Genomic DNA, 25,800 nt, shown 5'->3' on the forward strand with positions numbered 1-25,800 from the left:
TGTGGGAAAGGGGTGGAGTGAGGCAGGGCACAATCGGAGAGGGGTGTCCATTCTCTCTCTGATTATTCTCTCCATCTCTTATTCAAGTATTAAGATAACACACAGCAAATAAAGTTGAACATCAGTCGTTCACCCACTGTCTCACCCCTTTCCTCTTGTACCTATTCATGTCGATGTTTGTTTGCGTGTTACCATTCCCTCTTCATAGGTAACACGTTTAATTTGAATTGTGTATAATAATCTGATTTCGCTCTCAGTATTCTCCTCCAGAGGGACTACAGTTTCCTGCGGGACATTAATGTGTGGAACCCGTTGGTGACCGTTGGTGTGTACTCCTCCACCATGTCTGCTGCCATGAGTAACCTGATAGGGGCCTCTCGCATCCTCTACGCTCTGGCACGGGACGACCTGTTTGGTGGGTACACACATGTCCTCTTCTCTCTTGTTCTCTCCCTCATTATTTTTCTTTGTAGCTTCTTCTGTCTCTCCTTTCACTGGCGTTGTGTGTGGATAGGGGAGATGAATAGTGATATTAAGCAGGGTTCCCGTGTAGTGGGCAGCTGGAGCAGGGGCGATGACTCAAAACCATACTGAACCAAACTGACAATGACTCAGCTCTGGATTGCTAGCAATGCTTTTCAGGGGTTAAAAAGAGATTTTCGTTGTTTTTTTTTTGTCTTCTTTGCCTAGTTGACTGTTTGATTAAAGTTGTCTAACTTCAAATGAAGTTCTTATGTGTGTGTCATTCATACCTGCTGCATACGTCATCACCTTGTCACTCTCCTACACTCACTGGCTAATATAGTGTAACACCCCTCTTCTCACCCAGTTTAAAACTATCTGATTTGTCTTCCTCCTTTTACCTTTCCTTCCTCTCTCCTATCCTCTCCTTTTATTTCCTCCCTCTCTCCATCCCCTGTTCTTGGCTGCATTGATTTGAGTTGAAAGTCTTCTAATTTAATTAATTTCATGTATTAACTGTGAAATGTGGTCCTTAACATTAATCCCCTCCGTTTTGCTCCTTCTCGACCTCCCTCTCACTCTCACATATGCTCTCGCTCTCTGCAGGCACGGTGTTGTCTCCAGCTAAGAAGACATCTGGCAATGGGAACCCCTGGATGTCTGTCCTCCTATCCTGGTTCCTAGTACAGGTAAAACAATGGGAACTCCTGGGTGTCTGTCCTCCTATCCTGGTTCCTAGTATAGGTAAAACAATGGGAACTCCTGGGTGTCCGTCCTCCTATCCTGGTTCCTAGTACAGGTAAAACAATGGGAACTCCTGGGTGTCTGTCCTCCTATCCTGGTTCCTAGTACAGGTAAAACAATGGGAACTCCTGGCTGTCTGTCCTCCTATCCTGGTTCCTAGTATAGGTAAAACAATGGGAACTCCTGGGTGTCTGTCCTCCTTTCCTGGTTCCTAGTACAGGTAAAACAATGGGAACTCCTGGGTGTCTGTCCTCCTATCCTGGTTCCTAGTATAGGTGAGACACAGAGGATAGATTAGGTCTAATTTCACATGCTCAATAATCTGATCAGTTCAGATGAAGGAAAGATAGATTGAGAGAGTAGAGGAGAAAGGGAAGTCACTTGAGATTACTGAGAAATGGCCAAGACTTAACAAGAAAGGGAGACCAGGGGTGAGAGTGGAGGCAAGAGATGGGAGGGAAAGATGCAAAGAGGAGAGAGCTCTGTTAATGATTGGCTAGTCAGATACTCTTCAAGAAGTGAGAAAGGCTAAATGGCTTGTCTTTCTCTTCCTCTCTCATCCCTCGCTCCGTTTCTCTGCTGGAGTGGGGGAGTAATTAGAGGAAATCGTTAGCCTGTATCAGAGCTCATTGAGTCACTAGTCCTGGCCCTCTTTCTATCCCTCGCACGCTCTCTTTCGCTCTCAGCCATTTCAATGATACACTGATGACACGAACGATAATCTAATCTCACTCCATGTTAAACAATCTCAGATGAGAGAAAGGGAGCAATGGATGGAGGGAGCGAGGGGTGAGTAGAAAAAATATGGGGAAATGTTGCAGTATCATGTACACGTTACATGGACTGGGCATACAGCATGAAGACGAATGACCTGATCTCACACACACAGATGATTGAGTGGTACACTGGAAGGCCCATAATTTGCCCATGCTGGCCTGTGGCTGAGGGCTCAGTTAATAGCTAATTAATGCTTTTGTAAAAGAGCCTCTTGGGGGTCAACTAGGGAGACTGACTTAGCATTGGGGAGGTCAGAGGAGAAACTATTCCTTCCCTCCGTCCTTTTTCTCTCTCCCGTCAATGAAACATTAATCACAGTTTTACTCTTCTCTTTTCTCCATCTATAGTTGGTGTTGTTCACAGGGAAGTTGAACACCATCGCCAGCATTGTAACCATCTTCTTCCTGCTGGTCTATGCAGCTGTGGACCTGGCCTGTCTGGCTCTGGAGTGGGCCTCGGCTCCTAACTTCAGGTACTAAGTCACTGTATTTATCACATGCGCCAAATAAAACTGGTGTAGACTTTACAGTGGAATGCTTTGCTTAAGAACATTTCCCAACGATGCAGAGTTAAGAAATAATAATACAAAATGTAATGGTAGTTAACGTGAGGAATAACATAAAGTACAGAAGAATGGTGCTATGTACAGGTACCAGATCAATGCGCAGGTGTACGAGGTATTTTGAGATAGATATATACATGAAGGCAGAGTAAAGTGACTAGGTATCATGATGGATATTCTTATTCTTATTATAAAGAGTAAAATAAAGAGCAGAGTAGCAGCAGCAAGTGTGTGTGGGGGGGGTTGTTGGTGGCACCTTAATTGGGGAGGACGGGCTCATGGTAATGACTGGAGCAGGATGAGTGGAATGGTATCAAACACAGCACACATGGGTTTCCAGGTGATTGATACCATTCCAGCCATTATTATGAGCCGTTCTCCCCTTAGCAGGCTCCTGTGGCGTATGCAGTGTTTGGATCTGTGTGGGAGGGACAGCGTTTTGTGTGTGTGTGTACAGTGCGCTCAAAGTATTCAGGCCCCTTGACTTTTTCCACATTTTGTTACTTTACAGCCTTATTCTAAAATTTATTAAATCATTTTTTCCCTCATCAATCTATACACACTACCCCGTAATGATGAAGCAAAAACTGGTTTTTAGACATTTTTGCAAATGTATAAAAAATTTGAAAACTGATATCACATTTACATAAGTATTCAGACCCTTTGCTATGAGACTTGAAATTGAGCTCAGGTGCATCCTGTTTATATTGATCATCCTTGAGATGTTTCTACAACTTGTTTGGAGTCCACCTGTGGTAAATTCAATTGATTGGACATGATTTGGAAATGCACACACCCGTCTATATAAGGTCCCACAGTTGACAGTGCCAATCCATGAGGTTAAAGGAATTTTCCATAGAGCTCCGAGACAGGATTGTGTCAATGCACAGATCTGGGGAAGGGTACCAAAAGATTTCTGCAGCATTGAAGGTCCCCAAGAACACAGTGGCCTCCAGAATTCTTAAATGGACAAAGTTTGGAACCACCAATACTCTAAGAAGAGCTGGCTGCCTGGCCAAACTGATCAATCGGGGGAGAAGGGCCTTAGTCAGGGAGGTGACCAAGAAACTGATGGTCACTCTGACAGAGCTCTGGAGTTCCTCTGTGGAGAAGGTTGTCCTTCTGGTAGGTTCTCCCATCTCTGCAGCACTCTACCAATCAGCCATTTATGGTAGAGTAGCCAGATGGAAGCCACTCCTCAGTAAATGGCACATGATAGCCATCTTGGAGTTTGCCAAAAGGCACCTAAAGGACTCTCAGACAATGAAAAACAAGATTCTCTGGTCTGATGAAACCAAGATTAAACTCTTTGGCCTGATTGCCAAGTGTCACGTCTGGAGGAAACCTGGCACCATCCCTACAGTGAAGCGTGGTGGCAGTATATGGATGTTTTTCAGATGCAGGGACTGGGAGACTAGTCAGGAACGAGGGAAAGATGAACAGAGCAAAGTACAGAGAGATCCTTGATGAAAACCTGCTCCGGAGTGCTCAGGACCTCCGACTGGGGCAAATGTTCACCTAACAGGACAAGACACTAAGCACACAGCCAAGACAAAGCAGGAGTGGCTTTGGGACAAGTCTCAATGTCCTTGAGTGGCCCAGCCAGAGCTATTTGCAGATTTCACAACCTGCTACACTTATGAGAAACACATTTTTGGTTTATCATACTATCATTTACCCACTCTGAGCATTGAGCATGTGTCTAGTTTCTTTATCCTATTAATGTTGGCGGAGCTTTGTGTGTGTGTGCGTGCAGAAGTACCCGATTGCTAGCTAGCTAAATTTATTGCCTAGCAACAAACTTCTTAAGAAGATATTTGTAAGAAAATCATTCAAACTTAAGATATTCTTGAGGAATTGCATTTACACTATCTTATGAACTTATTATTTAGTGCCCAGCTTGTTATCAACAAAGTCCTTTTTTTGTTTTTTTTTTGTTTTACATCCATTCAAATGATAATAGTTCCTCACAGTAAAAAGTCTTTCCAACACTCCCCCTCTGATCAGCGTCGCTGAGGATGTGTGTATTTGTTGCTATTTTGATGATGGCCAATTTCGTCTTCATACTATAGCATAGCTGTCTGCTTCATACTTTCCTTGTCAATTCATTATCTTATAGCCTACTTCTGGAAAGGTAGGCCAAGGTTTTTTAATATGTTTTCAGGAAAGGAGAAATATTTGCTGGTGGCTTTGATTGACGGGTGCTTTACTGGTGTGTGAGTTGGCTGATTATCTCTATAGGCCTATACGGAATGTCCCTTCAGTAAGTTTCCTAAAGTAGTCTGTCTGAACGCATCTATTTTAATATGAATCAAACTCTCCTGTCATGATTTCATTGTGTAAAAGGCCTATTTTCAGTAGCTTAGGCTACATTAGGTCTCATTACTTCTTTGAAGAAGAGAGGATGCCATGCTCTCTCTATCTGATGGTTGGATGGTGTGGAGAGTTAGTGTTCCACAGTGTGCACCAGCTGGGTGTTGTGGCCACGTGCTAATTAAGACATAAACTGGCCACAGCTCCCAGCTGCACATCTGAGAAGGATTGAAAATAAGTGTGTGTGTTGAATACTGTGAATCCTCAAATGTTGATGTAATCACAATTAATCACATTTTAATTGAAGTTACGATATAGACATGCAATATTCACTGCGCAAACACACACCAAGACCCACCTTTCACTCAAGCAGGCAGCACATTTCAGTTAGTCTTGGAGCTAAGAGTACCTAGATAATCATGTCGTGCAGCTCTAATGTATGCTGTTAATGTGTGATTGAGTTGGTGTGTGGACACGTATATCACATCACATTTTTCATTAAGGAGAAACTATCCCTCGAAGTTCCTACCTCACTGTACTTCTCTGTCCATATCTGTGCTTGTCCATGTGTCAAGGGTATATAAAGTTAGAAAAGTTTTATATGTGTATGTATGTTACCCAAACTTTAACCTCTCTCCGTATCGCCCTCCCTATTGGCCGATGGGGTTCAGCTGGGGGCTGATAAGGCACGTGGTTGGCTGGCTGCTGTGGTGCACTTCCTTAATTATATTAGCATGTTGCTGCTGCTGTTGTTGCAGGGCGGGTTCTGAGTGTTGTTGTTTTTGTTGTTGTTGATTGTGTTCCCTGCACCTCTTTCCAGGCGAACATCATTTAAAGCCATTTAGCGCTGCTCTCCCCTGAGAACTGCTCTGTAATTAGCATAACTAATTTAGCAGAAATATTTCCTTTCCCCTAAATTTGGCACACGGTTGTTTAGCTGATGGGAAGGGGAGGAGACTGCTGAATTATGATGTAGCGGAAGAGCTGTCTGCTTGTTAAGTGTGTGTGTGTGTCAGAATATTGTGTATAGGGGTGTGAATCTTTTTTTAATAAAAAAAATAAAAACCGGTGTCCCGTAAATGTGTCCACTGTGTCCAACACACTCCTCTTCATCTTTCTGAATGTGTGTGTAAAAGGGTTGGCTGCAGCTTCGTCAGTGACTGGCTCCAGTTTTCCAGAGCGCTCCTCTGGGGCAGTATGTTCACTACTGATGGGACTGACTACTGGGTTTAGAGGACCCGGCTGACTGGCATAGAGACACACAGGCTAGGTTTTTGGGTAAGACTTGAAGCCCAGGCTCTGTTATTAACTCCACATGCAGTGAGTCTGACTGTATTCTGTCACTCTTAGCGTACATTTTGTGAAGGTTACTCTAATTACAGTGAGAGACCCTTCTGAATGATATGACTGACGTAATGTCTCAATGAGCACTCACTGACGTACTTCTAGATCTGCCAGCTTTGAGTGCACTTGAGTGTGTGTTTGCAGAGCGGGGGTGTTTTAAGGTGATGGTTGGCAGTAGCACAGTTGTGTCCTCTCTAATCATGACGTGTCTTTTGGCTGGCTGCCGGGTCCCCTCTCTCTCTCCCTAAGTACTTGATGGTGGACACTTTTTTTTCGTTTTTTTTTTCGCTGATGTCAGCAAAGTGACATCAGTCATTGGGAAATGATTGGGTTGCGGGCAAGGAGGGAGGTGGGAAGAAGGGGGGAGACATGGGGAGTGCCAGTGATACACTGACACTAATGACAAAGAGCAAAAGAAAGGGAGGTGGAGAGGGAGCACAGGCAGGGTGAGCTTTTAAAATAATAACAGTGTCAGGGAGGGAGAGTAAGAGAGGAGGGATGTGAGGGGAGGAAGGGGGGGTTAAGACTGAGAAGACATTGGGGTGACAAATTATGTGAAATTGGCAATAAAACAAATGGAAAGTTTGAGCAAATAGTAGGGGAAAAGAAGAGCATTTCACTAGTGATGGGGAAAAGAAGAGCATTTCACTAGTGATGGGGAGAACGGAAAAGGAGAGAAGGGTAACGACTGCACCAGTCTTCTCTATTTCTCTCCCCATCACGTTTTAGTGGGGGCTATGAAGCATTTAGTGCTTGGGTGCGTTCCACTCTGTTAATGTAGCTGTCTTTTAGCGTAGCCTAGCACTCCCAGCTGGGCCCGGGCTTGTTCATTTGGATGGAAATGACAGTAGCTATCCTTAATAGCTGTTTATCTGCTGAAGATGTTATTGCAGGAGATTAGGGTCACTACGTGATCAATGACCCTACCTTTTCTGCACCTGCCCATATGGGGGAGCTCAGACGCATCACACACGCACATCACACACACACCTCCCTTGGACTTTTTCACATTTGATTGTATTACAAAGTGGGAATAAAAATGAATTTAATTGTATATTTTAATGATCTACACAAAATACTTCAAAGTGGAAGAAATATCCATTTCTCTTTTAGAGATGAATGAAACTTGAATATACAGTGGGGCAAAAAAGTATTGTCAGCCACCAATTGTGCAAGTTCTCCCACTTAAAAAGATGAGAGGCCTGTAATTTTCATCATAGGTACACTTCAACTATGACAGACAAAATGAGAGAAATCCAGAAAGTCACATTGTAGGATTTTTTATTTATTTGCAAATTATGCTAATTGTATCTACCAGTCACTGCCCTCCTTTTAGGCATTTGAAAAACTCCCTGGTCTTTGTAGTTGAATCTGTGCTTGAAATTCAATACTTAACTGTATGGGGAAAGAGGAAGAGGTAGTCATTCAAATCATGTCATCCCCTATTATTTCACACAGTGAGTCCATATCACTTTTATGTGATTAGTTCAGCCAAATTTGACTCCTGAACTAACTTAGGCTTGCCTAAACAAGGAGGGTGATTACTTATGCAATTACTATTTTAGTTATGATATTTTTGTTAATTACTAAAAATGTGTAGAATTTTCTTTTCACTTTGACATTATGGAGTATTTTGTAAGTTGATTACAAAAAATTCCACTCATCTCTTTCAATCCCACTATATATATATCTCACATATACGTATACACACACGCTTACACTCACTCACAAACATATATCCTATTCATTTACTAGAGGGGCTATGTCAAAAACCCTCAGTTCCAGAATGGGATGAAAATGGCAGACATATTGGTCAGGGGGAAATCCAAACCAGTCTAATTGGAATGAATGGTGGTAGAGGCATAATCCTGATTTTATTTATGGTGGAAAATACAAGTAAGGCATGTGATACACTACCATAAGTATGTGGATGCCTGCTCGTCGAACATCTCGTTCCAAAATCATGGGATTTAAATGGAGTTGGTCCCTCGTCTGCTGTTATAACAGCCTCCACTCTTCTAGAAGGGCTTTCCACTAGATGTTGGGGCATTGCTGTGTGGACTTGCTTCCATTCATTCACAAGCATTAGTGAGGTCGGGCACTGATGTTTGGCGTTAGGCCTGGCTCACAGTCGGTGTTCCAATTCATCCCAAAGGTGTTCGATGGGGTGGAGAACAGGGCTCTGCAGGCCAGTCAAGTTCATCCACACCGATCTCAACAAACCATTTCTGTATGGACATCGTTTTGTGCACGGGGCATTGTCATGCTGAAACAGGAAAGGGCCTTCCCCAAAATGTTGCCATAAAGTTGGAACACAGAATCGTCTAGAATGTTATTTTACCCTGTGGCATTAAGATTTCCCTTTAAACTTTACAGTTGGCACTAAGCATTGGGTAGGTAGCATTCTCCTGGCATCCACCAAACCCCTTCGTCAGACTGCCAGATGGTGAAGCGTTATTCATCACTCCAGAGAGCACTTTTCCACTGCTTGAGAGTCCAATGGCAGCGAGCTTTACACCACCCCAGCCAATGCTTGGCATTTTACATGGTGATCAGTTGACCGGGGCAACTCTAGCAGTGTAGAAATGTGACGAACTGACTTGTTGAAAAGGTGGCATCCTATGATGGTGCCACGTTGAAAGTCACTGAGCCTATCAGCTCTTCGGTAAGGCCATTCCCTTAACTCAGTACTTTTTTGACACACCACTGGCTGCAATTACAGCCTCGAGTCTTCTTGGGTATGGCACTACAAGCTTGGCACACCTGTATTTGGGGAGATTCTCCCATTCCTCTGCAGAGCCTCTCAAGCTCTGTCAGGTTGGATGGGGAGCGTTGCTGCACAGCTAGCTTTCAAGTCTCTCCAGAGATGTTCAAGTCCGGGCTCTGGCTCGACCACTCAAGGACATTGAGACTTGTCCTGAAGCCACTCCTGCAGTATCTTGGCTGTGTTCTTAGGGTCGTTGTCCTGTTGGAAGGTGAACCTTCACCCAGTCTGAGTTCCTGAGCACTCTGGAACAGGTTTTCACTCTACTTTGCTCTGTTCATCTTTCCCTCGATCCTGACTAGACTCCCAGTCCTTGACGCTGAAAAACATCCCCACAGCATGATGCTGCCACCACCATGCTTCACCATAGGGATGGCGCCATGTTTCCTCCAGAAGTGATGCTTGGTATTCAAGGCTAGGAGTTCAATCTTGGTTTCATCAGACCAGAGAATCTTGTTTCTCATGGTCTGAGTCTTTAGGTGCCTTTTGGGTAAGACCAGGTGGGCTGGCCTGCTTTTTTACTGAGGAATGGCTTCCGTCTGGCCACTCTACCATATAGGCCTTATTGGTGGAGTGCTACAGAGATGGTTGTCCTTCTGGAAGGTTCTCCCATCTCCACAGAGGAACTCAGGAGCACTTTCAGAGTGATCATCGGGTTCTTGGTCACCTCCTTGACCAAGGCTCTTCTCCCCCGATTGCTCAGTTTGGCCAGGCGGACAGATCTAGGAAGAGTCTTGGTGGTTCCAAACTTCTTCCATTTAAGAATGATGGAGGCCACTGTGTTCTTGGGGACCTTCAATGCTGCAGAAATGTACCCTTCCCCAGATCTGTGCCTAGACGCAATTCTGTCTTGGAGCTCTATGGACAATTCCTTTGACCTCATGGCTTGGTTTTTGCTCTGACATGTACTATCAACTGTGGGACCTTTTTTATATAGACAGTGTGTGCCTTTTCCAAATCATGCCCCAATCAATTGATTTTACCACAGGTGGACTCCAAGTTGTAGAAACATCTCAAGGAGGATCAGTGGAAACAGGATGCACCTGAGTTCAATTTCAAGTGTATGTAAAATGTATGTAAACGGACCGTAAATGTCTCGGGGCTCTATTTCTGGCTGGCGTTAAGGTGGCGCTAGTTGTCATATGCAGGTTAGTTTGCAATTTCGTCATGTAAAAACTGGCGCACTGGCATTTTCCAGCCCTAACAGCAGGTTCTTATATCAGCTCGGTTGCACTCAGCTCGCTTGGGCGGCGTGGAAATGTGTCCTTAAAAACATGATCCAAAGTGCTAATTTCAGGCAGCGCTGATATGGATTTTTAAGACCAACCAAAACCTGGTTTTAGCGGGAACTCAGTTGGTTATATCATGAATTTTGACAACAGAAACTCCGTCACGGCCTATCCAGCCGTGACGCACACTGCACATATGGAACAAGAGTAGGCTAGTGCTTTTGGTGCCTGTATAGTTCGTATTTATTAACATAAAAACATTTTGTTTTTCTTATTTCATTTTATTTGGCATAGCATCCCCTCTCAATAAATGCTTTTTTTTTGTCTTACCCAATGCAATTGCCAAGTAGTCAAGACTGTCGATAAAGGGTTTGGTTCCTGAGATCGCTTGGAAATAAAACTTAATCACCGACCCTTTATTAAAATGGAACATTTGAGAGGAGTTAAACAGTGTGCAGACATTCCCTTATCTATGCGTTTTTGGCAGGCCCACATTATTCTGGCCATTCAGGTCAGGTATTGGACAAACGTAAAACCCAGTCCATGATGTAGATTACGTGTCCATGCCCATCCTGAAACGACAGATGAGAACCTTTTGTGAACCTCGTATTTAGAAGTAACCTGTAGTAGTAAAAGTAAAATTGCTTGTTTTCCATTTCATATGTTCACAACCCAAGCCCTCCAGTAGACCTATAACAACGGCTGGTTCAACAGCAATGCATTTTTTTTATGCTGGCCATTTTTATGTCATTACATTTTACATTTATTGTTTATAAAAAAAGTTTTTTTCTTTATTTACAACGAATCTTATTAGAATGATTCACCTTTCTGGTTTTACGGTTACAACATATGTGGTGCGCATGCAATGCAACTTCTGGAGATGTTTGAATGCGATCTGATTGTAAAATGGTTCCGATTTTGTTCATAAAACAGACCTATTTGAGAGCACTATAACAGTGAGTGGACATTCTCTCTCTATATTGGATCTTTGTCCAGCTACTGTGAAAACCCTCCATAGTCTGCGTTGTTTTAACATTCTATGCCAGCGGGGAGCAATTGTGGTGCCTGTAAGTCTGACATCGCCAATTTAAAACAGTTTAGTTTAAAATTAGTTTTATAGGTTGTCTTTTTAGGCCTTATCAATAATGAATTTGACCTTGCTTATTGACAATGTTTGGCATGTCCATACTTGGACATAATGCCTTTTACAGTAGGCCTAGCCTCTATTTCAGTGTGAATGCTATTGAAGACATGCAATTAGAACAATGTGGACTGCAAATGGGTTGAAATAGGTCTACATTTTATTTCATTTCTCTAAGCCATTTAACAAACTAACTTTACAGTTAGTCGTTCTGCCCCTGAACAAGGCAGTTAACCCACTGTTCCTAGGGTGTTCATTGTAAATAAGAATGTGTTCTTAACTGACTTGCCTAGTTAAATAAAAAATGTCAGAATTGGAGAAGATTCCAAGGCAATACATAGACATTAAGTACACAATTTGAAGCAACCACACATTTCACCATGGAGCACGTTCTGATTGGCCAGTGAGGGGGCGAGCCTCAACACACCCACAACTTGTTTATTCGTCAAAACCCGGCCCTTTCGCTCCAACGCCAGCAAGTGCGCTGTTATTTGTGATGGTGAAAATGGCAAAAATATTTCTGACACCCCTGAAACTATAACAGTTTCCTGCACTTAGGTTTACCATTGTGATAGGCTTGTTGAAATGGAGCCCTCAATGTTTGTTTTCATGGAAAGCTGTGAGTGCTATTATACGATACAAGAACACTACTTGTTGCATTTACAACTTGTCTAAATTCTATCATTAGCTGATTTGAGGGCTCCATTGGCTGTGGATTGACTGCATTGTTTGAATATAATATTGGCAGCCCTTTAAAACTGGCTGGCTAGCTAACACACACAAAGTGCAGATCAATTCATTATTTTCCACTATCTTATCACACCATGGTTGACCAAATGGCTGACCTTTTATCAAGTCAAATCGAAGTTTCTTGGTCGTGTACACAGTTCAACAGGTTATAGCGATGCAGCGAAATGCTTATGTTACAAGCTCCTAACAATGCAGTCAAATGTCAAACCGCTAGAATGTAAGAAAATAAATCAAGAATGGCAGACAAATCCAATTAACAACCCAAATAGCAGTATCAAAATGCTATCCATACATAAATTCAGCAAAAAAAACTGTCTTTCAAAGATGATTCGTAAAAATCTAAACTTCACATATCTTAATTGTAAAGGGTTTAAACACTGTTTCGCATGCTGGTTCAATGAACCATAAACAATTCATGAACATGCACCTGTGGAACGGTTGTTAAGACACTAACAGCTTACAGAGGGTACGCAATTAAGGTCACAGTTATGATAACTTAGGACACTAAAGAGGCCTTTCTACATATTCTGAAAAACACCAAAAGATAGATGGTCCCTGCTCATCTGTGTGAATGTGCCTTGGTCATGCTGCATGAGGACTGCAGATGTGGCCAGGGCTATAAATTGCGATGTCTGTACAGTGAGATGTCTAAGACAACGCTACAGGGAGACAGGACGGACAGATGATCCTCCTCGTAGTTACACCAGGAATACACAATCCCTCCATCAGTGCTCAGACTGTACGCAATAGGCTGAGAGGCTGGACTGAGGGCTTGTAGGCCTGTTGTAAAGGCAGGTCCTCACCAGACATCACCGGCAACATCACCCATGGGCACAAACCCACCGTCGCTGGACCAGACAGGACTGGCAAAAAGTGCTCTTCCCTGACGAGTTGCGGTTTTGTCCCCCTGGGGGTGATGGTCGGATTTGCGTTTATCGTCAAAGGAATGAGCGCTACACCGAGGCCTGTACTCTGGAGCGGGATCAATTTGGAGGTCCATCATGCAGTGTGTCACAGCGTCATCGGACTGAGCTTGTCATGCAGGCAATCTCAACGCTGTGTGTTACAGAGAAGACATCCTCCTCCCTCATGTGGTACCCTTCCTGCAGGCTCATCCTGACATGACCCTCCAGCATGACAATGCTACCAGCCATACTGCTCTGTGAGTGATTTCCTGCATGACAGGAATGTCAGTGTTCTGCCATGGCCAGCGAAGAGCCCGGATCTCAATCCCATTGAGCACGTCTGGGACCTGTTGGATCAGAGGGTGAGGGCTAGGGCCATTCCCCCCAGAAATGTCAGGGAACTTGCAGGTGCCTTGGTGGAAGAGTGTGGTAACATCTCACAGCAAGAACTAGCAAATCTGGTGCTGTCCATGAGGAGGAGAGGCACTGCAGTACTTAATGCAGCTGGTGGCCACACCAGATTCTGACTGTTACTTTTGATTTTGACCCCCCCCCCTTTTTGTTCAGGGACTCATTATTCAATTTCTGTAAGTCACATGTCTGTGGAACTTGTTCAGTTTATTTCTCAGTTGTTGAATCTTATGTTCATGCAAATATTTACACATGTTAAGTTTGCTGAAATAAACGCAGTTGAGAGTGAGAGGACGTTTCTTTTTTTGCTGAGTGTATGTACACTAGGGGAATTTACACACGCTAAACTAAGAATATCTTCAGCAGTGATGCATAAAACAATGAGTTGCACCACCCCATTTTACCCTTAGAACAGCCTCAAATCATTGAGACATGGGCTTTACTGTCGAAAGCTTTCCACAGGGATGCTGGCCCAAGTTGACTCCCAATTTTTCCCAAAGTTGTCAAGTTGGCTGGATGTCCCTTGGTTGGTGGCTGGATGTCCCTTGGTTGGTGGACCGTTCTTGATACACATAGAAAACTGTTGCGGGAAACCCAGCAGCGTTGCTGTTCTTGACACACTCAAACCGGTGCGCCTGGCAGCTACTGCCATACCCCGTTCAAAGGCACTTAAATATTTTGTCTTGACCATTCACCCTTTGAATGGCACACACACACAATCCATGTCTCAATTGTCTCACTCACTCACACATGAACTAACACACACTAATTTACTCTCGCTTAAACTCTCACACATTAACACACACACGTGCATGATCACTACACACAAACTGTACACCTCTTCTATAGATGCAGTTAGTCATTAAGACTGCTCACAAAAACACAGCAGATAAATAACCCCATCACTTTCTATATACTGACTCACCTCCAGTTGTTTATCATGCTTAGATAGAGCTTTACATTCACTTAGAATGCTCATGTGAGCGAGAGAGTGGGAAAGCCAGAGAAATTAAGATAATTTGCATCTCTAAAAGCAAATCCATTTATGTGTGTGTATGTAAACCCTCTCCCCTCTCCATCCAGGCCCACGTTCCGTTACTTCACGTGGCACACCTGTGTGCTGGGCATCGTGGGCTGTGCTGTTATGATGTTCCTGATCAACTCTATCTACGCCTCAGCCTCCATCGCCTTCATGCTGCTTCTACTGCTGCTCATCCACTACCTCAGCCCTACCAGCAGCTGGGGCTATATCAGCCAGGCTCTCATCTTCCACCAGGTACACAGTACAGTGTGTACACACACACACACACACACGCACACACACGCACACACTTCTGTGCCACATTCACTTCCTCAGCTACATCAGTCTGCAGAACATTATGATGTCATCCAGTAGGGTTGAGCGGTGTCCAGATCGTTATACTGTACTTCTCATCTCGGGATTTACGGTATTACCGGTTTAGTACACAAAACTGCATAAAAGTCCATTGGGCGTCTATTACCAGAATGCTAACAAAATTTGCATTAATCTGCTAGATAAGTACTGTATGTTAACGAGCGCAAACTAAAATAAATGAATCACAAAGACAGGCAATCTAGCTCAAAGTTAAACACATATAGGAGTTACTGAATGTCTTTTTTGGTGAGTTTGGACATCTTCAAGCGATTTGTGAATGAGCAACGTTGTGCAAGTGAACCCATTTGTTATGCATCCTTCTCTGAAGGAACAACAACGGTGCTGTCGCTAGTGCAGCATCCGTACATGTGTGGAGTCTGGATTCACTAGGGCAACGGGCCTGCTTGCTCTGACTTGAGGGAGGGGAAGGAGCAGACGGGCTGAGAAGAGAGAAGGAAAAAAAACGCCAGAGAATCAAGATAACAGTGTCAGTTGTACAGAACTCATCCAAAGGGCTTTGACTTCTCAAACATGGCAGAAAGCTAACACAATATGATCCCCTGTCGCCTTATTAATTCAGCCTCTTACTTAGATGTCTAGCAAATTGAACTTGAGTCGCATTAATGCAGAATTAGTTCATACAGGAAAACAATATAAAATGCATAAGAAATAGTGTATTTCATCAGACTAATTTTGTGTTTCTGTTGCAGTATCAGCAGACAGCGCTCTGACTGTGGAGCTACTTTTCTCTGGCACTTTTCTCAGTGTAACCAGCATACTTTTCTCCAGTAAAATGCTAGATTTAACTTTAAAAGAGAAAGTAGCCAGCTGCATTTCCTTTCTATGATAAACATTATAAATATGATGGCCATGCATAATTTTTGCAAAAAATTGTAAGCTCCTTGTGTGACTGCCAGCCAAATAGCGTTGCTCTTCTGTTGTCATGACTTTCAATATAAAATGCAACCCTTGTCAATACACAGCTCTACTCACCTCAGTCACCTGCTCCCTCTTTCACCTGTTGTTATTGACAAACAAGTTGCTCAACTATGGTAAGCTTCATAATGTGCCAGGTGAAATTTAAGAACGCAATTTGCTTTATCTCCTAACGTATTGCACAAGTTGACTGTGGGTATTTACTTAAGTAGCTACAAATTTGACAATTTATTGAAAAACTTCAAAGAAGTAGTTTTGATGGTATTGAAAAACCATCCCATGACTATTTGGAAATACCCTGCTATAAGGTGTGTGTGTATATTCAGTATACCGCCCAAGCCTCTTATCCAGAAGTGTTTGTGCATTTGTCCTCTATTTTACAAGCCTTTTGCTCTGCACACCATATTTTCAAGGAGGGGGGGTAGTGTTGCTAGGAGGGACCGTTGCCAAGGGGATGGTTGCCAGGGAAGTAAGGTGCCAGGAGCCTGTCAAAAGCTAGGCTGCTCCAGGAGCATTATTACAGCCACTTAACTTATTGAGCCTTTCTCCTCCACTGCTCCCTCTCCTCCTCTCCTCCCAATCCCCCAGTCCCCAGGGAGAGAGGGAAACGAGGGGAACGCAGAGAGACTGGCCCACTTAGATTAAACTAACGTGTGTGTGTGTGCGTGTGTCTGAGGATTACGAGGGTGCATGTTTCGGCAGTGCTCAGTATGGATCGGTGCCAACTGGGTGACATTGAGGAAAGACGAAGAAGGGATTCATGTGATCCAGCCAAGGAGATGCAAGCTGATAGTATTGAAGGAGTGATAGAAATTAAGTTTGCTAAAATAATACAAGTTGGAAATGCAATGGAAGAGGGTAATGGAGAGGAGTGATTGAGAATAGAAGTGATGGATCAGAAGATGGAGATGGATCAGGAGAGAGGGTGATGGAGAGAGACGGCGTGAGGGAGAGATGGAGCGGTAGATGAGTGGAGGAGGCAGAAGCACATTGACTCCAGGACCTTTCTCTGTTTAGCAGAAACTTTGATAATGATGATTATGATGATAATGATTGTGTTATTATGAGTGTTTAGCGTTCTCATCATTAGCAGTATGTAAACACAAACATGCACACACTCTCACATAAACATGCATTCACACACACACACACACACACTAATTATTCAAATGAGGTTGTCTGGTCATAAGCATGGTTTCAGTACTTTTTATCATAGTGATAAGTATTTGAATAACTAATCTTAGTATCCTGTCTCCTGTAAAGTAATCACTGATCTTAAGGAAACCTAGAATCGACTACACATCTTTCACATATCCAGCCATGCCCCTTCAGTGATCACTCCAAGGAAGGGTGGAAGGAACAATGTTTTCAGAGGATTTTAATAGTCCCATTATCTTGAATATCTGCCATTTGGACCTAGTATTTGCTAATTATCTCTATGGTTGGCTAGGTAACAGGAATGAATATAGGAGAGGCAGGTTTATGTTCCAGACTTGGAATGTTTCAACATTAGTAGATAGATATAATTACAGCTCTGTGATTTTATGTAATGAGAATATGGCGGGAGGTCGGCGGTACTCCCTTTCCTTAATGACAACTATCTCTTCATGACCACCACACACACCCCTCCTACACACTCGCTAGTCTGCAGTCTCTGCTACAGGCTCATGTCTTAATGGGATTCTGATTGTGGATCCAATTTGTTTCTGCATTGGCGGAATCCTGACTAGACCACACAGACACTGCAGACAGGGAGCTTGGTGTGGGGGATGCACAAGAACGTGTGTCAGAGGAGAGTGAAGGAATGGTTTTATTCAGTGTCAAACTTTAGCGATATATACCATTTTTCTAGTTGCCTGTAGTAACCAGATCTGTGATTTAGCCAACTCCTCTGTGGTTTGTTGTTGTACCATACATAATGTATATGACATGAACATGTATGGTATAACAATGAACAACTGGGGAGTTTGCCAAATCATCTGGCCACTACAGTACAGCAACATGCCTTGGCAACCAATGTACTGTACACATGTAGGATCTTCATTTGATCAGTCTTTTGTTGCTGAGAATTTTACTGTGCCGAAGGAAATGCAGAGGAGCTTTGTGATTTAAATAAATTCACTGAAAGCCCACACTAACACATGGTTATCTTAACAGTATTGCACCTTTCATGTAGCCTACGGCTAATAGCCTAACTACCGGACTAAAAGTATTTTGCTGTGACTATAGGTGAAATTAAGATTCTGCGTCTGTGTGTTGTTACCACTTAGCATTCCAGTCATCCAGTCCTGATAACTATTATGTGTGCAGTATAGAGTAGTGGGTACTAGGACCCCTGGGAGTACTTGGCCTATCCATGGGGTAATTGAGAAGGCTCATGAGACCAAAATGAGGGGGTACTCCTTCTGGCAGAGCAAAATTCAGTTGGTGGTACATTTAACCCAAAACGGTTGGGAACCACTGCTATAGAGAATACAGTATATAGCTCTGTTGTAACCTGTCTCTCTTTCTCTCCCTCCAGGTGCGTAAGTACCTGTTGATGTTGGACGTGCGTAAGGACCATGTGAAGTTCTGGAGACCCCAGGTGTTGCTGATGGTATCTAACCCCCGTAGCAGTGTAGGTCTCATCACCTTCATCAACGACATCAAGAAGAGTGGTCTCTATGTCCTGGGACATGTACAGCTAGGAGACCTGGGTAAGAGGGCATACGGAGATGTTGTCTTTTCCAGAATAAAGAATCCTTTCCCATTTCACTTCCATTATTCCCCAAGAGTGGCTGAATACCTCCCACTCATCTTTCAGTTCAGGCTTCTTGGTGAATGTCTAGGGGAATTGTTGGACTGAGTTGATGTCAAACCAATGTTTGAAGAAGTATGTCTCTGACTTGGCTAGTACAGTAACTAAAGTTATATGTGTGGTAAGCCAGGCTGCTTACCAGTGTGAAGTTTATTAGATACACCACCTCGTTCACGAAAATAGTTTGCTCCTACAGACAGTGAGTCGCTGCCAGGCGCTTGTTCAGTATCTCAGAAACGTCCGGCCTCCTGGGCTTTTCACCAACATCCGTGTCTAGGGTTTACAGAGAATGGTGCAACAAACAAAAACATCTAGTCAGACGGCAGTCCTGTGGGCCAAAACAGCTCCCTGATGAGGTCGAAGGAGAATGGCAAGAATAACAGGTAACAGACGGGCCACAAACAGGAAAATAACGACGCAGTACAACGGTGGTGTGCGCCAGGGGTACCCAAACTTTTTCATTCAGGACCCCCTTCCAGCATTGGAGAACATCCTGCACTGACCCGTCGCGCCCGCACAGTTTGGGAACCACTGCTGAACTGTATCTCGGAATTCATAACTTGTCGGTCCTTGTCACAACGGGCTCCACTCCTATCAGCTAAAAACAAGAAGGAGCGCCTCCAGTGGGCACGCCATCCCCAACACAGGACAACTGAGGAGTGGAAAACATTACCTGGTCCAACGAATCCCGGTTCCTGTTGCATCATGCTGATGTCAGAGTCAGGATTTGACGTAAGTAGCATGAGTCCATGGCCCCATCCTGTCTGCTGTCAACAGTACAGGCTGGTGGTGTGTGGGGAATGTTTTCCTGGCACAGGTCATGTCCCTCAGTCAGGTCCCTTGATACCAATTGAGCAACGTTTCCATGCCCCCCAAAAATCAGACTGTTCTGGATGCATAGAGGGGGCGGGGTCAGAACTGGTACTGGATGGGTGTACCTAATAAACTGGCCACTTAGTGTGTAGTGCTATATGGTGTCCGGTGATCAGGCTGTTCTCTGTAGTGTAGGTGTGTGATGCTATATGGTGTCCTGTGATCAGACTGTTCTCTGTAGTGTAGGTGTGTAGTGCTATATGGTCTCTGGTGATCAGGCTGTTGTCTGTAGTGTAGGTGTGTAGTGCTATATGGTCTCTGGTGATCAGGCTGTTGTCTGTAGTGTAGGTGTGTAGTGCTATATGGTCTCTGGTGATCAGACTGTTCTCTGTAGTGTAGGTGTGTGGTGCTATATGGTGTCCTGTGGTGATCAGACTGTTCTCTGTAGTGTAGGTGTGTAGTGCTATATGGTCTCTGGTGAGCAGACTGTTCTCTGTAGTGTAGGTGTGTGGTGCTATATGGTGTCCTGTGGTGATCAGACTGTTCTCTGTAGTGTAGGTGTGTAGTGCTATATGGTCTCTGGTGATCAGGCTGTTCTGTAGTGTAGGTGTGTAGTGCTATATGGTGTCCTGTGATCAGGCTGTTCTCTGGTGATCAGGCTGTTGTCTGTAGTGTATGTGTGTAGTGCTATATGGTCTCTGGTGTTCAGGCTGTTCTGTAGTGTAGGTGTGTGGTGCTATATGGTGTCCTGTGATCAGACTGTTCTCTGTAGTGTAGGTGTGTGGTGCTATATGGTGTCCTGTGATCAGACTGTTCTCTGTAGTGTAGGTGTGTGGTGCTATATGTTGTCCTGTGTAGGTGTGTGGTGCTATATGGTGTCCTGTGATCAGACTGTTCTCTGGTATAGTGTCACCTTTTTTTTTTTTATCTTGACAAGGCTTTCAGTGGTGATCGAGCTCCTCCAGTATTGACAAGCCCAGCCTCTGTGTCTCTCAATTCAATTCAAGGGCTTTATTGGCATGGTAAACGTATGTTAACATTGCCAAAGCAAGTGATACAGTTGAAGTCGGAAGTTTACGTACACCTTAGCCAAATACATTTAAACTCAGTTTTTCACAATTCCTGACATTTAATCATAGTAAAAATCCCCTGTTTTAGGTCAGTTAGGATCACCACTTTATTTTAAGAATGTGAATGTCACAATAATAGTATAGAGTGATTAGCTTTTATTTCTTTCATCACATTCCCAATGGGTCAGAAGTTTACATACACTCAATTAGTATTTGGTAGCATTGCCTTGAAATGTTTTAACTTGGGTCAAATGTTTAGGGTAGCCTTCCACAAGCTTCCCACAATAAGTTGGGTGAATTTTGGCCCATTCCTCCGGACAGAACTGGTGTAACTGAGTCAGGTTTGTAGGCCTCCTTGCTCGCACATGCTTTTTCAGTTCTGCCCACAAAATTTCTATAGGATTGAGGCCAGGGCTTTGTGATGGCCACTCCAATATTTGTCCTTAAGCCATTTTGCCACAACTTTGGAAGTATGCTTGGGGTCATTGTCCATTTGGAAGATCCATTTGCAAACAAGCTTTAACTTCCTGACTGATGTCCTGAGATGTTGCTTCAATATATCCACATAATTTTCCTAACTCATGATGCCATCTATTTTGTGAGGTGCACCAGTCCCTACTGCAGCAAAGCACCCCCACAATATGATGCTGCCAGCCCCGTGCTTCACGGTTGAGATGGTGTTCTTTGGCTTGCAAGCCTCCCCCTTTTTCCTCCAAACACAACAATGGTCATTATGGCCAAACAGTTATATGTTTGCTTCATCAGACCAGAGGACATTTCTCCAAAAAGTACGATCTTTGTCCTCATGTGCTGTTGCAAACCATAGTCTGGCTTTTTAATGGTGGTTTTGGAGCAGTGGCTTCTTCCTTGCTGCACGGCCTCTCAGGTTATGTCGATATAAGACTCGTTTTACTGTGGATATAGATACTTTTGCGTTTCCTCCAGCATCTTCACAAGGTCCTTTGCTGCTGTTCTGGGATTGATTTTCCCTTTTCGCACCAAAGTACTTTCATTTCTAGGAGACTGAACGGGTCTCCTTGCTGAGTGTTATGACAGCTGCGTGGTCCCATGGTGTTTATACTTGCGTACTATTGTTTGTACAGATGAATGTGGTACCTTCAGGCATTTGGAAATTGCTCCCAAGGATGACCCAGCCTTGTGGAGGTCTACAATTTTTTTCTGAGTTCTTAGCTGATTTATTTAGATTTTCCCATGATGTCAAGTAAAGAGGCACTGAGTTTGAAGGTAGGCCTTGAAATACATCCAATTGGTACACCTCCAATTGACTCAAATTATGTCAATTAGCCTATCAGAAGCTTCTAAAGCCATGAAATTTTCCAAGCTGTTTAAAGGCACAGTCAACTTATTGTATGTAAACTTCTGACCCACTGGAATTGTGATACACTGAATTATAAGTGAAATAATCTGTCTGTAAACCAATTGTTGGATAAATGGTTTGTCATGCACAAAGTAGATGTCCTAACCGACTTGCTATAACTATAGTTTGTTAACAAGAAATTTGAAAAAATAGTTTTAATGACTCCAACCTAAGTGTAAGTAAACTTCCAACCTCAACTGTAGATAATAAACAATAAAAAAGTATACATTTTTACACTCACATTACACTCACAAAGTTCCAAAAGAGTAGACATTTCAAATGTCATGTAGATATGGAAGTTTATAAAAATTGGGTTTGTTTTTGAATTCTTTGTGGATCTCATTAATCAGAGGGAAATATGTGTCTTTCATATGGTCATACATTTGGCAGGAGGTTAGGAAGTGCAGCTCAGTTTCCACCTCATTTTGTGGGCAGTGTGCACATAGCCTGTCTTCTCTTGAGAGCTAGGTCTGCCTACTGTGGCTTTTCTCAATAGCAAGGCTATGCTCACTGTATATAGTCAAATATAGAGTCTGTATATAGTCAAAGCTTTCCTTAAGTTTGGGTCAGTCACAGTGGTCAGGTATTCTGCCACTGCGTACTCTCTGTTTAGGGCCAAATTGCATTCTAGTTTGCATTTTTTTAATATAAATTCTTTCCAATGTGTCAAGTAATTCTCTTTTTGTTTTCTCATGATTTGGTTGGGTCTAATTGTGTTGCTGTGCTGTCCTAGGGCTCTGTGGGGTCTGTCTGTGTTTGTGAACAGAGCCCCAGGACCAGCTTGCTTCGGGGTCTCTTCTCCAGGTTCATCTCTCTGTAGGTGACGGCTTTGTAATGGAAGGTTTGGGAATCGCTTCCTTTTAGGTGGTTGTAGAATTGAACGTGTCTTTTCTAGATTTTGATAATTAGTGGGTATCTGTCTAATTCTGCTCTGCATGCATTATTTGGTGTTTTACGTTGTACACGGAGGATATTTTTGCAGAATTCTGCATGCAGAGTCTCAATTTGGTGTTTGTCCCGTTTTGTGAATTATTGGTTGGTGAGTGGACCCCAGACCTCACAACCATAAAGAAAACTGATTCAGGTATTTTTTTTGGTAGATTCTAATTGGTATGTCGAATTTATGTTCCTTTTGATGGCATAGAATGCCCTTGTCTCTCGGCTCGTTTACAGCTTTGTGGAAGTTACCTGTGGCACTGATGTTGAGGTATGTATGGTTTTTGTGTGCTCTAGGGCAACGGTGTCCAGATGGAATTTGTATTTGTGGTCCTGGACACTTGACCTTTTTTTGGAACACCATTATTTTTGTCTTACTCAGATTTAATGTCAGGGCGCAGGTCTGGCTAAATCTGTGCAGAAGATTGTAGGTGCTGCTGTAGGCCCTCCTTGGTTGGTGACAGAAACATCTGATCATCAGCAAATAGTAGACGTTTGACTTAAGATTCTAGAAGGGTGAGGCCATGTGCTGCAGACTAGTTCCCTCGCCAATTCGTTGATATATATGTTGAAGAGGGTGGGGCTTCTCTCTCGTGTGTCTCTTCTGTCTGGAGCTTATGTTCTTCTGTGGCACACTGCCAAATCAGGTCACTATACATCAGGTCATCTCTTATTCTCTAAGAGCACTTGGCAGATAATGGCCCCTGGCCAAAATGTTTGCATAGATATTGATGTTTTGTTTCTCTCTCTTTGTCTCCCCCCCTCTCTCTCAGACACATTACCGTCCGACCCTCTTCAGTGTCGTTATGACTCATGGTTGTCTCTGGTGGACCACCTCAACATCAAGGCATTTGTCAACCTCACCTTGGCTGACTCAGTACGGCACGGAGTCCAACATCTACTCTTCATCTCTGGCCTAGGTCAATGATTATATTCACTACTCTCTGATACCATGTTCTCTATTAGCTGTAACTGGCCCAACTGTCACTCATACACCTCTTTTACTATCATACCCATTGACTCGTCTCTCCCTCTTTCTATCCCTTTGTCTCTCTAGGTGGGATGAGGCCCAACACCTTGGTCCTGGGTTTCTATGATGACTGCACCCCCAAAGACAAACTCACTGACCCCGCCCTCGCAGATGCCACCGTCCCCACTCAGGACCCCGAGGACGAACGCCCGCCCTACCACTTTCCTGCCCTTCGCGCGTCCATTGATGGCAAGGAGGAGGGCAATGGAGAAAACGGAAAAGTCATGGGACCCCAAGAATACGTGGCGGTGATCGCAGACGCCATGAAGATGATGAAGAATGTAGCGCTAGCCCGCTACTTCCACCAGTTCGACCGGGCCTCGACCATCTCCTCGTCCCCAGGGAAGGGTGCTCTGTACGTGGACGTGTGGCCCGTCAACCTGCTGAGACCAGACAGCTCCAGCTACGTAGACACCTGCTCCCTCTTCCTGCTCCAGCTGGCCTGCGTCCTCAACATGGTCCGCGCCTGGCGCCATGCTAGACTCCGCCTCTTTCTGTGTGTGGAGGAAGGGCGGAGCCTGCGGGGCTCTGAAGGGAAGCTGGGTCAGCTGCTAAAGGAGCTGAGGATCAAAGCCAACGTGTACACGGTGCCCTGGGACCAGCAGGTGGCGCTACATTGGCAGAGGCAGGGTGAGGCGGGCAAGCGGAGGCCCTCCCGCCAATCACGGAGAGAGGAGGAGGGGCTGGGAAAGAAGGGGTTGTTTGAGGAGGAGGAAGGAGACGACGACTATGTGAACAGCTTCCCTAGCAACGCCACAAGGCTGTCGGATGAGTATCTGTCGGCAGTTAATAGGTTGATCCTGGAGCAGGCCCACCCCCCTCCGGCTGTGCGTTTCCTGTATTTACCCCGCCCCCCGGCTGACACGCGCCGCTACACGGCCTACCTGCGCCAGCTGGAATTGCTCACCAAGGATCTGGGTCCTACCCTGCTCATACACGGGGTTACACCTGTCCTCACCACTGACCTCTAACCCTAAACTTTCACCAGCTAACCCCTGATTAAACCCTTATTTCAACCCCTTACCAAATTGCTGCAGGTGGAAGTGGTACTTAGACAAAGGTCAAGGATCCACTTACCTTCCTCAAAGCTGTACTAAAATACAGCCCCATTCTCCTTATGAATATGGAAGGGTTGCAATGGCCAAAAAGTCCATCATAAATAATATATTGATTTTACTCCTTCAAGGGGACTGAAGTCTGACACTCTGCCAAGTCATTGGAGCTCAGCTAATTATTTTCTTTTCTGTAAGCACTTTTGTAGTTTATCTACAAGATAAGAAACATGTGACCTTTTAAACATTTTCAGTTCAAATATGAAAATCTATCAATCTGTTTAATGGGACTATCTATTTATAGAAACAACAATAAAAAATAATTAAAGAAATGTATTTGGGTGTTCTTGATCTGTTTTCCCTTTTAGAAATATTTTCCTTTGTATCGTTATGACTGACTGAACTGATCAGAATGCCAAAGTGCCCTTGTGTGCCTGAGTGTAGACTATACATTGCACACTCATGTCAGCTTTAGGACCAGTTGTTTCCTGGACCTACTCTAGTCCTACTCTAGTCTACATGGAATCCCATGGATGTTTACTGAAAGGATATCTATTCTATATAGATCTATTTAATCTCTATGAAGCCCTTCAATTGGACACTACACTCCTATGCAAAGAATGCTGGTATATGACAGGTCCTACGCAGCTCAATTACTTTTTTGGGTGAACACATACTGGTACATCGACACTATTTTAAATTAAAGAAAAAATGACATTCTAAAAGCACCATGCAAATCATATTTTAAAGTGTGTATGTTGTAATTGAATAAAGAAGCTGTTTTGTATAAGTTCTGTGTATTGTCTTTTTTTCATTTCACTGTCATTATGCCAGCAATGTATCTAAACCTAGTTGAAATGTTGATTGTGTCAATGTTCAGGTTTAAGTATACTAAACAAAAATATAAGTGCAACATGTAAAGTGTTGGTTTCATGAGCTGAAATAAAATATCCCATCAATGTTACATTCGCACAACAAAAAAATGTATGA

At 43.7% G+C, this 25,800-nt stretch overlaps 1 protein-coding gene across 2 annotated transcripts in view; it reads left to right on the top strand.

Annotated features, from left to right (window-relative positions):
* Nucleotides 1–25,600, top strand: part of LOC109909252 (solute carrier family 12 member 9) — a 47,885-nt gene extending 22,285 nt beyond the window's left edge. For both annotated transcript variants that reach the window (XM_031795515.1, XM_020508314.2), the window contains exons 7-13: nt 258–415; nt 1,069–1,151; nt 2,331–2,455; nt 14,486–14,678; nt 18,256–18,430; nt 23,502–23,648; nt 23,786–25,600. In XM_031795515.1, the coding sequence (XP_031651375.1) occupies nt 258–415; nt 1,069–1,151; nt 2,331–2,455; nt 14,486–14,678; nt 18,256–18,430; nt 23,502–23,648; nt 23,786–24,729 (1,825 nt within the window). In that variant the 3' untranslated portion in view covers nt 24,730–25,600. The remainder of the gene's footprint in view (nt 1–257; nt 416–1,068; nt 1,152–2,330; nt 2,456–14,485; nt 14,679–18,255; nt 18,431–23,501; nt 23,649–23,785) is intronic.
* Nucleotides 25,601–25,800: the final 200 nt, after the last annotated feature.

Source organism: Oncorhynchus kisutch, linkage group LG18, assembly GCF_002021735.2.
Source record: "Oncorhynchus kisutch isolate 150728-3 linkage group LG18, Okis_V2, whole genome shotgun sequence".
NCBI classification, from domain to species: domain Eukaryota; kingdom Metazoa; phylum Chordata; class Actinopteri; order Salmoniformes; family Salmonidae; genus Oncorhynchus; species Oncorhynchus kisutch.